General features: G+C 43.8%; 1 protein-coding gene across 2 annotated transcripts in view; it reads right to left on the bottom strand.

The window, feature by feature from the left end:
• The window catches only part of TNR (tenascin R), a gene marked incomplete at both ends in the record, with an annotated part of 72,834 nt that overhangs the window by 13,966 nt on the left and 42,312 nt on the right, over positions 1-16,556 (bottom strand). For both annotated transcript variants that reach the window (XM_081300340.1, XM_081300341.1), the window contains 4 exons: positions 11,299-11,431; positions 12,336-12,466; positions 13,321-13,464; positions 16,260-16,379. In XM_081300340.1, the coding sequence (XP_081156466.1) occupies positions 11,299-11,431; positions 12,336-12,466; positions 13,321-13,464; positions 16,260-16,379 (528 nt within the window). The remainder of the gene's footprint in view (positions 1-11,298; positions 11,432-12,335; positions 12,467-13,320; positions 13,465-16,259; positions 16,380-16,556) is intronic.

Below are 16,556 nucleotides of genomic sequence, written 5' to 3'. Positions count from 1 at the left end.
TGTCACTCCATTGAACAACCTTAGAAATTCACCTTTAACCCCCACATACATTATCCCGGTAGTTTTTCTAAAGGTAGAAATTTTAGTACCAAGAGTGGATCTGGGAGGCTTCTTCCCTTTGGCGCAATAACTTGAGCCTGGCCTGACAAAGAAATTTATTTTTTTATTTTTAGCACAGGCTGTGGCGATGACCAAGTTGAGAGGAAGCAGCACCAAGCGGCCAGTCCACTGACATGCCTCATGGTTAAGTGTTTCTAGATGTAATTGTGAGATCAACAGGACCAGGGCACTTGCCGGAAGAATTGCTCAGAAATTGGTTTGCGTTGGGCAGCAGACTGGGCTGAATGCTGAGTGGAAGCCACCATCTACGTGAGGCACAGTGCAATCAGGTGGCCCCCGGCAGCGGGAGTGGAAGAGGAGGCTCTCTGTCCCTGTCTTTACTCCTTTTGTGACCTTGGTGCAGGCTTTAAGATGGTCAGATTGAGTAGCTGGGGACAGCACCTGCCGCTGCCCACTCTCCTGGCCTCCTCTTCAGGACTGAAGCTGTGACATCAGTGTCTTCCCCTAGAACAGCCTCAACAGGTTTCTCTGTAAATGCAGGACAAAGTGTGTGGCTCACCAGTTCTCCATCAAATTGTTATTCCTTTTCACCAGCAGCGAAGTGACCTCGTCGACCAGCACTTTGATTTTTTTCTCTAGAAGTGAGTTTGCGGTGGTTGACTCTCACCGGGTCCCCCCATGTTAAAATTAATGACCCACATTTGTCAAGTAGTTCGCTAGACTCTTGGGGGCAGCCAGAGACCATGGACGGGGCAAGGTGACCAGATCAGCCTGTGTGAACTGCATCTATTACCTTGGCCTTCTCATGGCGTCTTCCAACTCATTTACATGTTTATGCTCTTAAATAAGAAAATCCAACAAACATAGGAAGTATCTCTTAGGTTGTAAATACTGGGCTGCGAGATGGGAATGTAAAGAAAAAAGATGCAGTTCTACCTTTCCGGTTCTCGCACTCTGGTGGGAGAAACAGACGTCCTCTGAGTCCTAGGCACTCTGGGATAGAGATCAGCATGGGGTGGGTAGCAGAGCGTCAAGGTGGGCGTGCACTGAAGGCAGGGGCGGCAAAGGCAGGGAGAAGCAGGGGCGGGCATGGGGCGGGGCTTGCCAAGTGCCAATCAGAAAGGCTATCTGTTGTCGACTGAGCCCCACATGGGTGGAGGGGGTGCTCCAGGCCTGTGGGAGCGCACAGCCCCCGGGGGAAACTGAAGATGCGGCAGGAGACAAAGCGCGAGCTGGGTTGGATGGATGAAGGGCACCAGAGACCAAGGACCGGGCAGGGGAGGTCAGCAGGGCAGACCGTGCTGTGCAAGGAGTTGAGCTCTCTGCAGAAGGCCACAGGTTGAAGAGTCTCTGATGAACTTTAAGGGTATTTTTAAGAAAGAGCATTCTCGCGCAGTGCTGAGAAGCAATTACATGGGGTGAGACTGTACGGAGGATGCGCTCAGGAGGGAGTGGTGGGAACCCAGGGAGAGGGGGCAAAGCTTTTAAGGAGGTATTGGGAGTGGAGAATCAATTGAACAGCAGATGGCTTTGCCGAGTCCGTCCTATGCTGAGCTGTTGAGAAAGGTCCGGAGCTCTGTGGACCCCTTGCCTCCTACCCTCCCTCACATAGGGTAGGACTTCTGAATCTTCTCTTCAGGGTTTGGCTGAACGCGTCCTGGCAGCGGAGAAATGTTCTGACATAGCTTGTCTTTTTCTTTGTATTCACTTACATCAGAAGATCCAGTTTCGTGGCAGATTAGGTTGATCACAGACTGGCTTTGCAAACGTGGCTCTGCTCTGTGGCTCCTGATGCCACCTGGCCAGGAGAGGTGGGGTCATGGTGCTGCCTCTGGCTTCGTCTCCCTCCACTCTTTAGGCTCCACTGGTGTCCATTCTCCTTTAACCAGAGTGATCTTTTCATAATGCAACGTGATCTTATCTCATCCCCTCTCTCTCTACCATGGTTTCTACCTTCCAACTAGAGTAAAATAGAAAACCCTTACCGGGGCCTGGAAGGCCTGCATGCCCAGGCTAGTTAGATGTATAAATCCTTGAGAGGATTATATGGCTCCCCTATGGTCACCAAAAAGGGAATTATAATTAGACGTTCTGAAAACATTTGGGACAATGTAATTTAAATGTCCAATGTCCATAATCTGAATGGACAAGATCAAATCCTCGATGTATGAGGTCCTTCTCTAACATTCATACGGTTGTCTTACGACTATCATAGGTTATATTTCTGTTCCACGTGAATTCACTGCCTTTCTAAAGGGGGATCCTGCATCCCTAACCTATTGACTAGCACAGACAACTCTATGCAAATAAATCTGACAATCTAGATGAAATGTCTTACAAATTACCATCTCCCAAAGGTCACTCAAGGTGAAATGGAATAACCAGAAGAGGATGGTGATGACTTTGAAAATTTGGATTTGTAGTTCAAATCTCTACAAAAAGGCAGCTCCAGGCCCAGGTGTCATCACTGGTGACGTCTACTTCACCGATTTTATATACTCTTTTTCAAGAAAATAGAAGAGGAAGAACATTTCCCAATTAATTCAGTAAGGCCAGAATTACCCCCCCCCCCAAAAAAAAAAGAAAAACAAGTCAACACCTTCCCCAAACCAGGCAGACCAAACAATACCAGAAAAAGAGAGGATGAACATAGTTTGGAAGAAAGTTTTGCAGTTATCTTCTTGCTCTCTCTTCCATAATGCCATACAGAAGTCATTACCTGTCCATTCACACGGATTTGGTCCTTCTCAACTATACACATGGCCAGAAAAAGGAGCTGAGAACCCCAAAGGAACACAATTCCACAGGATGGAATGTTTACTCGTTGAAGAGTAGGATTCCCGTGGAAGAGTCCACAGGCCACATGATGTTGATCTTCTGGTGCAGTTATTAGAACAGAATTTTAATTAAGCATGACAACTTTAAGGACATCAAGAAAGACATTAACAACATGAAGAAGAATAAGAAATCGACTTAAGTATAAACTTTAGGTATGGACAATGTGATAATAATTTATAGTAAGAATATAGTAGGTAAGAAGAAATGAGCTTTAAATACAGCTAATATAACTGTATGAATTGGAAGATCCAATCGAGGAACTGTTTGAGAAGATAAAGGGGAGAAAAAAAGAGAAAGAAAACATGAAAAGAAAAATAAGTCAAGGGATTTGGAGGTTTTGGAGGGCAGTTCATATTCTAACATCTAGGTAATAAGTGCCCTAGAAAGCCAATAAAAGCAGAGGAAATGCCTAAATAAGTAATGAAGATAAATGAGTCAGAGGTAAAGATAAAGCACTGTAGATTTACAGGGCTCATAGAGTGTCAAATTGGAGATAAAATGATAAATGAACTCTAAGACATAGAATGAAGTGTGCGACTGTCAAAAATAAAGAAAACCATTCTGAAACTTTCTAGAAGGAAAGATCAGATCTCCCACAGAACACAAATCTGATTGACATTAGACTTCTCAAAGGCAATGCTAAATGTGAGAGGACAGTGGAAGAATATTTTAAAATATGTTGGAAGCAAATATTTGTGCCTAATATTTCTATATCTGAACAACTTGTAATTCAAACATGAAGGTCTGATTCCCGAAGAACCTTCTTCAGGAATATTAGATTTCAGGGAATTTGCTTTACAAAACCAGTTATTGCAAACTTCGATTAAATACACAAATTAGCAGTGACAAATTCTGGAGCCATGAAAAGTGAAGGTGATTAACTAGTTGTGGGAAATATCTTATTTTTGTCTCTAATAAAAGACTTTAATTATCAGGTGTGGTGGTGAATACCTGCAATCCCAGAGGCCCAGGAGGCCAAGGCAGGAGGATTGAGAGTTCAAATATAGCCTCAGCAATTTATCGAGGCCCTAAGCAAGTTAGTTAGACCCTGTCTGAAAATTAAAAAAAAAATAAAAAAGGGTTGGGGGTGTTGCTCAGTGGTTAAGTGCCCCTGGTTTCAACCCCTGTACCCCCCCCAAAAAAAAAGGGGGTGGTGGTTTTAATCAAAGAATAGATAAGGAGAAAGTCTATCCATAGCAACCCAGAGCCCAAACCCCAAATCTAGACAGGGTTTGTGTGGGTGGAGGTGAATTGGGTAGGAAGCTAGGAATCCAGAGGGATTTGAAAGTATGCTCAGGTGCTTAGAATTTTATATCAGATATACTCTGATGATGCACTCTAAAAATAAATAGTGGTAAATAAAATGAATGGGGTTGTTAGATCTAATACCTAATATATCACTGGAAAGACTGAGTAAGAAATAGAGGAGATGAAAAATTAAGACAAAGAGGGGAACATAGTGATAGACACAGTAAAGATTACAAACAAAGTCTTTTGAAGAATTTTGTTTGCTGAATTCTAAAATTCAGATGAAATGAGTAAATTTCAAGAAACCTATAAAGGGTCAAAACTGGTGTGAGAAATCAAAAACTTGGGTATTTAATTTTTATTTATCTTATTTATCTACTGATATATTAATTTTGGTACTGTGGATTGAACCCAGAGGCACTTAACCACTGAGGCACATCACAGACCTTTTTTATTTTTTATTTTGAGACAGAGTCTTGCTAAGTTGCTTAGGACCTCACTAAGTTGTGGAGGCTGGCTTTGAACTCATGACCGTCCTGTGTCAGCCTCCGGAGCTGCTGGGATTCGGCTGTGCACCATCATGACTGGCTGGATAGAATTTAATTTTTAAAATGTGTAAGTGCAAAGTGGCAGTCAAATATTCTGTCCTAAACAACTTATTAAAAGATGAAGAAGGAGAAGGAGGAAGGAGGGAGAAAGAAGTAGAAGAAGATTGAAAGCTACTCAGTTATTTTATTGTATTTTTCAAGGCAGTTAGAGAAACATGGATTTCAAAATCCAATAAGATATAAAAAAGATATAGGCTATTTTTTATGATTATAGATGTAAAAGGAAGCATAAAATATAGTAGATAGCTAAATCTAAGAGTACAATGAAAACTTATATTCAATCAATCTGAAAAACTATGGAAAAATTGTATATGTTAGAATTCTGCTTAAAGAGAAATTTCAATGGTTGAGATTCCTAAATAGTTCTTTAGTAGATGAGAAATAACTGTATAAAAGTATAAATCTCAGAGCTATAAAATTTACCATTTGATAAAGTTAATTACAAAAGCTCTTAACTTGGAATAAAATACAATCCTCTACCTTGACAAATGTCTTAAACCTCAAATCTAAGCAAATAATGTTCTGGTTTATTTAATGTTAGCTGAGTATAGATTTTTATTATTTTAGAAAAATTAGCTTCTTTTTCATATAAAAGAAGCTTCAAAAAGATTTAGCAAAGATTATGCAGCATGAAGCTTTAATTGAATTCTCCTTAAGTCAAGATTAACTAATACCATTGTTACTATTTAATGTAGTTTTGGAGGTCCTAGTTAATGTGATAAAGGAAAAAAGCCAATAACAGATGTAAAGATTAGAAGTATAGAAATAAAACTGTCCTTATCTGTAGATGGCATAAATATCGACCTAAAAATGTTAACAGAAACAATAGATAATTACAAGTAATGAGAGTTCAGTGAGATTGCTAGATATTGGATCAATATATAAAAATCAATATCTTTCCACATTAGCAATTACTAACTAGAAAATATTTTTAAAGAACTATTATCTCTGTTTAATCTATAAATATTATTCAATATTATCTAAATTTATCTATAAAGTCACAAAGCAATACAAATCATAAAATGTTCAGAAATTGGCCAAGTACATAAAGAATGCCATAGGGAAATGTTTTAACTTTTGAAAACATAAGCATGATTATAGATGTAAAAGGAAGCATAAAATATAGATTTGGATAAATGAAGATCTAATTTAGGCATTTAGAAGAGATGTCTGTCCTCACCAAATTAATTCATAATTCATCACAGTTCCAATCTAAACTGAAGTTGAAACTCCTTTTGTAGAACTTCATAAACTAAATTTGATAAATAAGGTGACACCTGTGGAAAAATAAACACTATCAAATAGCAAAGTCAACCCTGAAAAGGGAAATTGTGTAAACTTGTTCCACCTATATTAAGATAATAAGCTATAGATATAAAAAGACAATAGAGTGTTTGCAAAGGGACAGATAGATAGACCATAAAATAAAATAGGAAATTGAGAGATGACAAATTCATGTATATATGGGAACTTAATATACAATAAAGAACCACAAATCAGTCCACTCAAAAGATGGGTTATTCGTTAAGTATATCATATTAGTAAAACTGGTTCACTCTAGAAATAAAAATGAAACTGTATCCCTACTTAATACCACATACAAAATAGACTGAATACAAAAGATAAATCTAGAAAGCAATTAGAGGAATACATTGAAAAACTTCTTAAGACTCCCAAAGCTCAAACATTAATTGCTAATCCTATCGGAACCTGATAGAAAAGTCCACAAACCAGACGATCAGGTAACAGGAAAAGGAAGCTCAAAAGGCTAACAAGCATATGGAGAGATGTTTAAACTCAAGCTCATCATTATTTACAGAAATTGATTAGAACAAAGCGACATCAGTTACACATAGGAGACTGTCAAAAACGACACAACTGGACCACGTCAAGTCATCAGGAATGACGAAGGCCATGAGCAACAGGAGTCCGGCCCCACTGGGGGGAACGGGCAGCCGAGAGCAATGCTTAGTTATGCGAAGGCAAACTCATTCCCTGACCCAGCCATCGCTCTCCTGAGGTGTAACCCAGAGGTGTGGCCTCACTGATCCACAAGCAGACACCCAGGAGGTGTTTACCACAGCCACACTGGGGTGGTGGAAGGTTGGAGAGGGCCGGATGGACCTCTTTGGGAGAGTGGAATCGGTAAAATTTGATAGGTACTTATCATGCAGTATTTGCAACTGCTGGAAGCAAAAATATTTGTCTAACAACATGGATAGTCTAGAAAAAGTGCTGAGTAAAATATATATATTTTATATATAAATATGAGAATGGAGACTGACTTGCATGATCCAGGCCCATTTAAATGTGTTTAAATTAGACTCAAAACCATTTTACTGGTACACATTTTTCAGAAATGCACCCAAACACATTAGAATGGTTACATGTGGAAGGGGGAGCCATGGGGCGAAGGGAAACAGTGAGTGAACCCAGAGAGGGATCTTGCAGGAGGCTGGCGTTGGGGATACACAGCAAGCTGGGCAGTGCGGTCAGTGCAAACCTCTGACTGACATTTATTCATTTGCACGTGGTGTGTTGTGTGACCACCTTCCTTCTCCACAGTCAGGTCTCAAAGAAAGGAGAAGGGGGACCTGTCATTTTAGGGGTTTGCTTGTCTTGGTGAAGAACTCAAGCTGTTTTTACATAGTGCCACCAAGAGAACCCTATTAGCTCTCTTCTTTGGTGAGGGGATACTCGGGGTACACAGGTAGACACGGGGGGGGGGGAGACTGGTGTCAGGCTTTCCCATCCAACTGAAATCTGTGGTAAGCGTGTGAATTTCCAAGACCCACCATCTGTTGTTCCAGAGCCTACAATTTGGTAATCTTCATTAATTTTCTCAATCTCAAAAACTGAAGCTAGTGTTTAGAGAGGACGGGTTTTCCAGCCCACAGAGCCGCTCAGCCTGGATGTGGGACAGCCAGGACTGGAGCAAAGGCGAGGAGAGAAAATTTCTTCTTACCTGTCTCTGGGCACCTCTGCCAATGATTGTCTTCGCTTAACCTCAAGGTCAAGGCAACCTATTTTACAGTGTTCATTGTCTCCGAGGATGAGCTTTAGTGAGAGACTTGTTTGCTTTTCATAGTATTAAAAGAGACAGTGAGACCTGCCTCTCAGAAGATCACTGTACCAAGTCCCCGTGGCTCCGCGGGGAATATTTGTTTCCTCATTTATATTCATGTCTCCAAAAGACAAGCAGACCTTGGATGAAATTTCAGGCGACAATAAATTATAAATAATGTATCCATATTTTTTTCTCTTCCATATACTTGTATTTAATTCCCCCCAGAGTCCTGTGCAAACACCAGCGACAAGAGGACAGGAAGCTATTAACATGATGGAAAGAATGAAATGGGCTTATGTTCTGTGGCATCAACACAGCGGGGAAAACACCTTGATCAAAGGTGTTTGAGGTTTTGAGACCAGCCCTTCTCTCTCTTTTCTTTCTTTTTTTTTTCTCTTTTCTATTTTTATTATTGTTTTTTGGGATATCAACTCTTTTCCAGGTCATCTTGGACAGGCCTATTTTGAATTCATCTCTTATCTTGGTCCACCTGGGACAAGGCGAGGAATTGTTCAGTGGATTGAGGCCACTCTTCATCAGAGAAGGCCTAGAAAGCACGCAGAATGGTGAGTGAGATCTGCCCACCCTCAGAACATGGCGCATTTAAGAGGGAAACTCCCTACTGACAGTGAAGTCAGATGGCATGCTAACTGCTCAAAAGCAACCAGCCTCTAAATCCCTCTGCCCTGGTTGCCTTCATGCAGGCTCCCCCGTTCGTTCCACAGACTTGCTGGGCAGGAGTAGCTCACACTCTTGGGGTCCAGTCTGGCAGGGTTCCAATCTTGCATGTAAGTGAAGAGACTTTGCTTTTCGGATTTGCTTCTTTCTCTTTTTGGTACCATATTTACCCTGCCCTTAGGAAGCAGAGACCCTTGTATTCTCTTCCTCCTTAATAAAACTTGCTCTTGGCAGGGGCAGAAAAGGGGAACAGAAGGGACTGGCACAGACAAAGAGCCTTCATTAATATTAACATGCAAGTGACAATGTAGCCTAGTGTTATTTATTTAGGGAAATTTGCATTTCAGTGGTAGACAGAGCTCAAAATGAGGACTTTGGGCATTGGACTTTGCAGGCTGCACCTCTCTACCTGTGCCAACCCTGTGGAGGGTACTAGTCTTTTCCTCGTCCTTTTAGCTCTGTTTCGTCAGAGACCCCCTCTTTGTTACTTTGCAGCTAGGATTTAATTTAGTCAACATCTATTAGGTCTGTCACATTGTAGGCTGTATGAAGGTCATTTCTAATGCATTATTTCTGCCCAAGCGTTTTCCATTCTGCAACCAGTTGTTTCAGTGGGTTCTGATAAATTTCCAAGACAAAGCCAGCAAGGTTGGTACTCATCAGCTTCTAACATTTAAATTTAAGCTGTCTAGTAAAACTGCAAAAACTGCCAAACATGGATACTGCTTTCCTAGGTACCGTGGTGGTAGTGCCAAGTTCCCCAACTGTACATGGAGCAAGCAGCTCAGTTAGTAACTACCCTCACTGCATCGGGAAATTGGACTCTTTAGTTTTCTCCTTTCTATGTTGATGTTGATCATGCCCCGGGAGCCCAGTGTCAGCTGAAGTCTTGCAAACACACGTAGACACACCCACATCTACCCACCCACCCACCTACACACTCACATACACACCTAAATATATCTTGTCAGTCCCCTGCACTGTCCACTAAATAAAGTCATCCTCTCTTCACATCTCCCTGTGAGTTGTGAACCCCTGGCTTACCTGATCCTGCTGAGCCCCTAGCTGGATCGGGAACACCACACCCAAACTATTGCATATCCCTTAGTGCATTGTGTCTAAGAGAGGCCAGCGATGGCCACATGAGCTGGTGTACTTCTACAGCCCAGGAGGGGAGGGTCTGCAGTGAGGCAGAGCTGCAGGACTCCACAGAGGCTCCAGGCATAGAGTCAACTGCTCACCAGAGCTAGCTGTAGCCTCCCAGGACGGGAATGAAAGGCACATCCCACAATGAGCAAATGTTGAAGCCCATGCATTTGGGGAATAAAATGATTAGTTTAACCTCATAAATATGCAAATTGGGAGCTCCGTTTAAGTGTCTGTCATCTGTGTTCTTTTTATGGGAAAGAAATTCTTAATTCAGTGGAAAGCTGCATCCCATGGATCTTTAAGTGGTAGCTTGGGGAAGCAGACCATGGAGGACCTTTAATTAACCCGTGAGTGTGCAGGGAGGGGCTCCAACAAGAAGAGGCAGCACCCTCGTTTCCAGCTAAGACACCTCTGAAACAGCATAATTGAGTTTAGTCCCTGAACAGGGATCAAGTGTCATCTAAGTTCCACTTGGTAAAGACTCGTCTTGGATTCATGTCTTGGTTGTATGACCATAGTTTATTTTTATTTTTTAATTAAAACATTTGTTTTTCTGATTAATGTGCTCACTGAAGACACTTTGTAAAGTATTGAACAGTATGAAAAAGAAGGGCAAAGAGGACTCATTCATGACCTCACTCCCAAAGGACCACGGGTGGAGGTGGCACGTTCCCACAGTGTCCTGCTTTGTCCTTCAGAATGGGTGTATCGAGGGAAATGCATCAGAGAGAAGTTCCTGTCCCCTCTCTGGGGATGGAGGGACAGATTCTCGGACAGGGACAGGAACCCAGCCACACTGGTACTTCAGGAAGGCAGGCAGCCATGCGACTAGGGGTAAAAAGCCCACATTTGCCCCACACCACATCCCCAGATGGGGCAGGGAGAGAATTCAGCCTGGGCTGGGCAGTCCCACGTTGCCAACTAGAGAGGTGTCATAGGAGATCACAGAAAGGACTATTTATCAACAGCCTATGCCACATTGGAGGGCGTGAGGATTAACCGGGATCACACACGGGATGCAGTAAGACAGGCAGAGATGAGTGCTCAAGGGAGATGTCAGGTGTTTCCTCTTACAGATACAAGTATCTTCTGCTGACTGAAGTGAGGGCAGGCAGGAGGGACAGCTGGATGTAGAAGACCTGGGTCTAGGTTTGGCCCTGCCACTCACTAGCCACGTAGGTCTTTCATTTTTCTATGTACCACACTTCATTGTGGGTGAAATGAGGATAAAAAGACCTTCCTTGCCAGTCGTTTTAAGGACTGAGTTGAGTTTTGGATGCAAAACCACTTTGCTGGTGGAAAGGGGCTGTAGATTTAATATTGAGGATTTACCACTGTTCCTGACACTAGGTATAGACCAGGGAGGAAGGAGAGAAGTAGGAAAAGTTTTCTGGAAAGACATGCAGAAAATTGGAACTCAAAGGAACTTTTATGGGGTGCATTAGTTGGTCCAGGTGGGCCAGGGATTTGGGTGTCCTGTGACTACCCTGTAGTGGGGTGCTTCCTAGCAGAGCCTTGGGAAGGTGGGAGGAAGGAGGAGGCAGCTGAACTTCTGTGTCAGGCTCCTCCCAGGGCAAGTCTCAACAGAGGCTTCTAAGGAGCCAAAGTCACCCAGGGGAGAAGCCATCAAAGTGGCCGTGACTTCCTCACCTGTGGTGAAGGCAGTGGAGGTGATGCTGCTCCTGGTGGCATCCTGGGCCGCCTGCAGGAGCACTGTGTAGTCGGTGTTCTCCGACAGCCCCTCCAGCCGGATCCAGGTGTCCTCTGCATCCACGATCAGCTCCTACACAAAGCCAGAGGGGGAGGTGGAAGGGAGAGACCGGCTTGCACTGTGGGAAGTGGGGAAGGGAAGTCCAAACTCCTTGGCCAGCTGGGTCAGCACTGTAGTGGCTACTGCCGCCCCCTCCATCCCACAGAAGGAAAAAAATGTGCCAGTAAGCAGAGACCAGCTCTCGTGTGAGATTTAGGTCAGCTCCTATCTCAGAAATGCACATTGGGATAAATTTAGGTTACCTGGATTATTGAACCCAGTGGCCTGAGATTGCACTGAACTTGCTCAGGAGCAGAAGCGGGTAAGCAAACAGGACCCTAGGCCGCCCTGCTCCCATCAAATAGGCTAGCTCTGCTGCAGTCTATCCTGTATATTTGTCCCCTGCATATGATTTCACTTTTTAAAAGAATCCCACTGAGAACAAGAATTTCAAAACCAGTGCTCTAGTGGGTAATTTTGACTGATGGCCTAAGGCAAAGATTCGTCATTTTTTTTTACGGTGGGTTTTGTCGATGTTGCCTTTCTAATGCTTATAAGACATAAAAGCCTGTTGAACCTGGGATCCAGCCCCCGTTTGCTTGCCCCTGAAGCCAACAGTTATTTCAACGCTAAGTAGTTGGAAGTTTCCAAAGTTTGGGTCCTAATACAGGAAGTTCAACCAGACCTGGTGAAGTTGCAGAGTGGCTTCTCTGGAGAAGACTGGGAGGCTGGGAGAGGGCTGGGGTGTTGCCCAGCTTATGTGGTGAGCAGCAGCAGAGCCAGGACCACACCCGGGCCACCTGGCTGAGCACTCTCGCAGCAGGCTTTGTCCCCAGCATGGGAAACCTGGCAGCTTCCTGTTAATTGCTTCCTGTCCTCCCTCTCATTCCACTGGCCAGTTTCCATGCAGCCTTGCTTAGGAGAAGCAAATTCTTACCTTGCGGCTTCCATCCGTGGATCTGTACGTTAGGACATACTTCTCGATCTCCGCCCTGGGGGGCTGCCAGGAGATCAGTGCGCTCTGTCTGGTGACTTCACCGGCAGTCAGGTTTGCGGGAGGGTCCAGGACTGCAAAGAAGGGAAATGCCAGGGGATGCCTGTCTCTCCAGCTCCTCCCTGCTTGATTTCAGGCACGAAATCTCCTTGCCCACCTCTGTGGGCTGCTCCCATGCTGCCCTCAGCTCTGGCATGGACAGGAGCATAAAGGGTCCTTCTGGGTCAGAAGATAATCGTTTAGTGCTGTGATCTCTCTTGCAGCTACTCCCTGTTCTGCTCACGTAGGCCTCTGGGCCTGGGAGTGACATCTTCCCATCTGAATCTCTAAGCCTGTGACCATGATCCTTTCCAACTAATGTGAGTTTATGTTGGAACTTACAATATTCTCACCTTTTACCTTGGTCTACTGTTCTCTTGGTTATGACCCTTCTTAGTAGCTGTCTCCCCCATAGGTAGGTCCTGGGGATTGAACCCAGGGAGGGCCTCACACATGTTAGACAAGCACTCAACCACTGAGCTATATCCCAGCTCTCTTAAATTTTATTTTGAGACAGGATTTCATTAAGTTGCTGAGGTTGGCCTCAAACTTGTGATCCTCCTGCCTCCTCCTTCCAGTAGCTGGGTCATAGCTGTGTATATTTTTAATATCTGTTGGACTGCTCTGGGTTAGATGCATTTCCAGTGTCTACTTCTCTTGGCCTAGTTTTACTGCTATTACACAGACCCAGGATGGGAGCAGGAAACTAGACATGTGTGTTGACCAAGAGACGTGGCACACTTTCATTGGATTCGGACCACACAGTCAGCCAAAATAACAGCTCAGAGGTGCACTGTCCAAAGCCTATGGACTGAAATTGAGCCCACCATAAGGAAATGGGTCACTTCTAGGATCTAGAGTCCAGGTGTGGAGATGACCATGTACTCACGGGTAGAAAAGTTGGTGCTGATGGTGCTGCTGGTGAGAGGTCCACTGGTGGCATACATGGTGACGGTGTAGTGGGTGCTCGGAAGCAGGTCGATGAGCTGGAATTCCTCACTGACTCCATCAACCAAGATGGTCTCTCCAGCAACTGAAATCAGAAGAATGTGGCTGAGGACCGAGTAGGACTACTCAATTTATGAAAGACCTACCAAATCTAAATGCTTCACAAGAATTCAGTACTACAGAATTCTGGGAAAACTCCTTTATAATATCAAGCTTGGTATCCTGGTCTTAAAAAGGATCCGCTCTCACATCCTATTATATCCTGAGAAAAATATTCCTTATAGTTCATGATTTCAAGATGGCAGCCAGCACTTCCAATAGGAACTCTTCACCCCACATCCAAAGGAAGGAAGAAGGGTGGGATTTTCCAAGCAAACAACAAACAAAAACCCAACACAAACAAACAAACAAGAAACCTTATATGGAGGGCAAATTCTGTCTGTCTTCTGCCTAGTTCTCTGGAAACACAAAGAATAATGAATCCTTGGTCTATGTGACATTTTCACAATCAAGTGCTGTCTCCTTCAGATTAACAAAACTCAGCCTCCACCTCCCATCACATTCATGTGACAGTTCTAAAATCTTAACAGTCCTGAATGCTTTTCTCTGAACAAGTCAAAGTTTAACAGTGTCCCTGCTGAATGCAAAGCTTAGAAGAGAATTGAGAATAATTAAAATTCACTGACCAAACAGGGCCAGTCTCTGTCTCCATTTCTGCTATTCATATTAATTCAGTGGGTTTTAGGACAGCCACGTGCTATCATCCCATGCTGAGCCTATTGCCAATGAAAGGCCTTGTGTATCACCACCCCACCCGCCCTGGCCTACTTGCTCTTTGGGCCCAGGGACAGAGTTTTGCATTTACTGTTGCTGTTTGAGTTTTGGACCACCTTTATGTTGATTAAAATATATTTGAATTTGGATTCGATCAATCACAGTTTTGTTTTATACACAAATTTAATCAGCTTGTCCTCTCTGAGTTCATTCAAGCTGTTGATAAAACTGTTCATTAGATCTGGGCCAAGCCCTCCATTAGGCAATTAGAATATTATCAAATCATTCAGCATTTAACCAAGTTTATTAGGCACATCTCCCAACTAGGTAGGGCCGGATGTTTTAAGTTTATTGTGGTCTAAAGGCACAGAAAGGCACACAGACAAGTTTAAAAAATTGGAAGAAATACATAATGACTATCTTTTTAATATCTCCCCCTCAACATCCCACCCCCAACCACTGTTCCAATCACACCAGACTATGGTGCTTCCTTAGACTCCTTAACCTCTCCCACACCTCTGCAAGCAGACAGGCTGCTCTTTTTCTTGGAATTCCCTTCTTCTTCTCTTCACCTTCTTTTGCTTTATGTGAGGCCTTCCTCCTCTCTTCCCTTTAGCACCCATCAGATGGGACCCACCACGTTCCGTGCTTGCCTCTACCATCCGGGTGCTCACGGGAGGCGGTGACTTTCCTTCTCGGCACCATCACTAGGCGTGAGTTCCATGAAAACAAGAACTCATGCCATGGTCCTGAATCTTTCCAGCCGAGGCGAGCATGTGGCCCATGAGGGTGATCAGAAGCATTTGTTGAATGAATAGAAATGAATGGCTCTGATGGAGACATGTGCTTTGTGTTTATGGACAGGTGTATTTGACTGCCTGTGGCAACCAAAAAATCTTTGACCGAACAGTGTTGAAACGAAGACTTGAAGGATGGGTTTTCTAGGCAGAACTGTGGAGAGAGGATTTCTTGGAGGGAAAAAAACAGAGCATGGGGGCTCTAGAAAGCATGACAAGAGTTAGGAAATGCCAGATCAGGACACGGAGGGCCTGCGGGTGTCCAGATGGACACAGAGGGGTCGGCTAGGACTCAGCCACAGCAGCAAAATCCATTCTTGGGCAGGGTCCTTTCATTCCAAATATGATGCATCATGCATTTTTCCATTTTAATGAAGAACTAAGTGATAGGCAGAGCCGTCCAATGCCTTGCTGAAACCCAAATGTGCTGGCGGACTTGCCAGTAAAAAGCAAGGGTGTAAAATGCCTTTGACAAAACTCATTCTTGGTGAACCTGTGTTGGTATGCAGTAATCACGAATTCCCTTCCCATTCTGTTTAAGAGTCTTGTTTTAGTTTTTACTTTTCCAAACTTGACAATAAGTTTAGTTCTTTACAGTTTACAGAATGGCTTTCTCTGCCATTTTTGAAAACCAAGGCATCTGCCTGCCTTCTGTTTTCTGCTATCTTCGTTCACTAGATTCCTGAATATAACCCATAACAATTCTGAGATCACATGTTTAATTCAGGCAGGGAAACGATTTTCCCAAGGCAGGAGACTTGAAGTACACAATTTTGCTTTGGGTTTCTCTATTCAATGTCAAAAAATTTAAGATGAACAAGCATGATGAAGGGGACATTTAAATTTAAGGTTTCACGTTGGTTCAAACTTGTGAGGTGGACATGGGGCAGGAAAGCAGGAAAGCTTAGCAGTTCTGAATCTTCTGTCACCTGTTATCACTTATTATCTGCTCCAGGCTTGGTCCTATAATTTCAGTGTTTTTCTTGCTCTGTAAATATCTAGAAAAGTCTGTTTTCTTGTCTCTAGAGCTTTGGGGCAAATTTATCTCAGTTCTGAGCTGTTTTCCCAGTGTTCTTTCTCAGTTTGTACAATTGCCCTGCCTGCACCTTTCAGATTCAGCTTTTGCAAGTCCTACAGTTGGCAGTTGGCAGAGTTTGGGGCTAACCTGAGGTCTTTATGGTATAACTGAAGCGGTACATTTTCCAATTCGCCCCTCAGACTCACCAAATGCTTTGCTTCCTCTTCTATCCTGGTCTTCAGCCCCAACCCTGACCACCCCTGCCTGAGGCCTGAGCCCGTAGACCCTTACCTGAGAAGTGTGTAAGGACAATGACATAGTTCTCCACGTCACCGGCTGGAGCCTTCCACTGCAGCAGGGCTTCCGTGGGGGTGATGTTGGTAGCGATCAGATCCACAGGGTTATCCATGGCTGGAACGGAACAGGAGCGGTCAGTACAGGTAAGAAAGCTGCAGGATGAAGTTCAACTCAGCCCAGAAGTTCCGCCTGCCCCTGATGCAGTCTGCTGCTGTGTTGAGCCAGGGTGAAGTGAGCAGAGCCCTCTTTCCCTTCTCCCTTCTGCCTCCAACAGCTCCTTCTCATCTCCTT

The sequence above is a fragment of the Spermophilus citellus genome (genome assembly GCF_964194105.1).
Source record: "Spermophilus citellus genome assembly, chromosome: 6".
In the NCBI taxonomy this organism is placed as follows: domain Eukaryota; kingdom Metazoa; phylum Chordata; class Mammalia; order Rodentia; family Sciuridae; genus Spermophilus; species Spermophilus citellus.
Note: the sequence above shows the minus strand (reverse complement) of the source record. Positions and strands in the feature narration are given on the sequence as shown.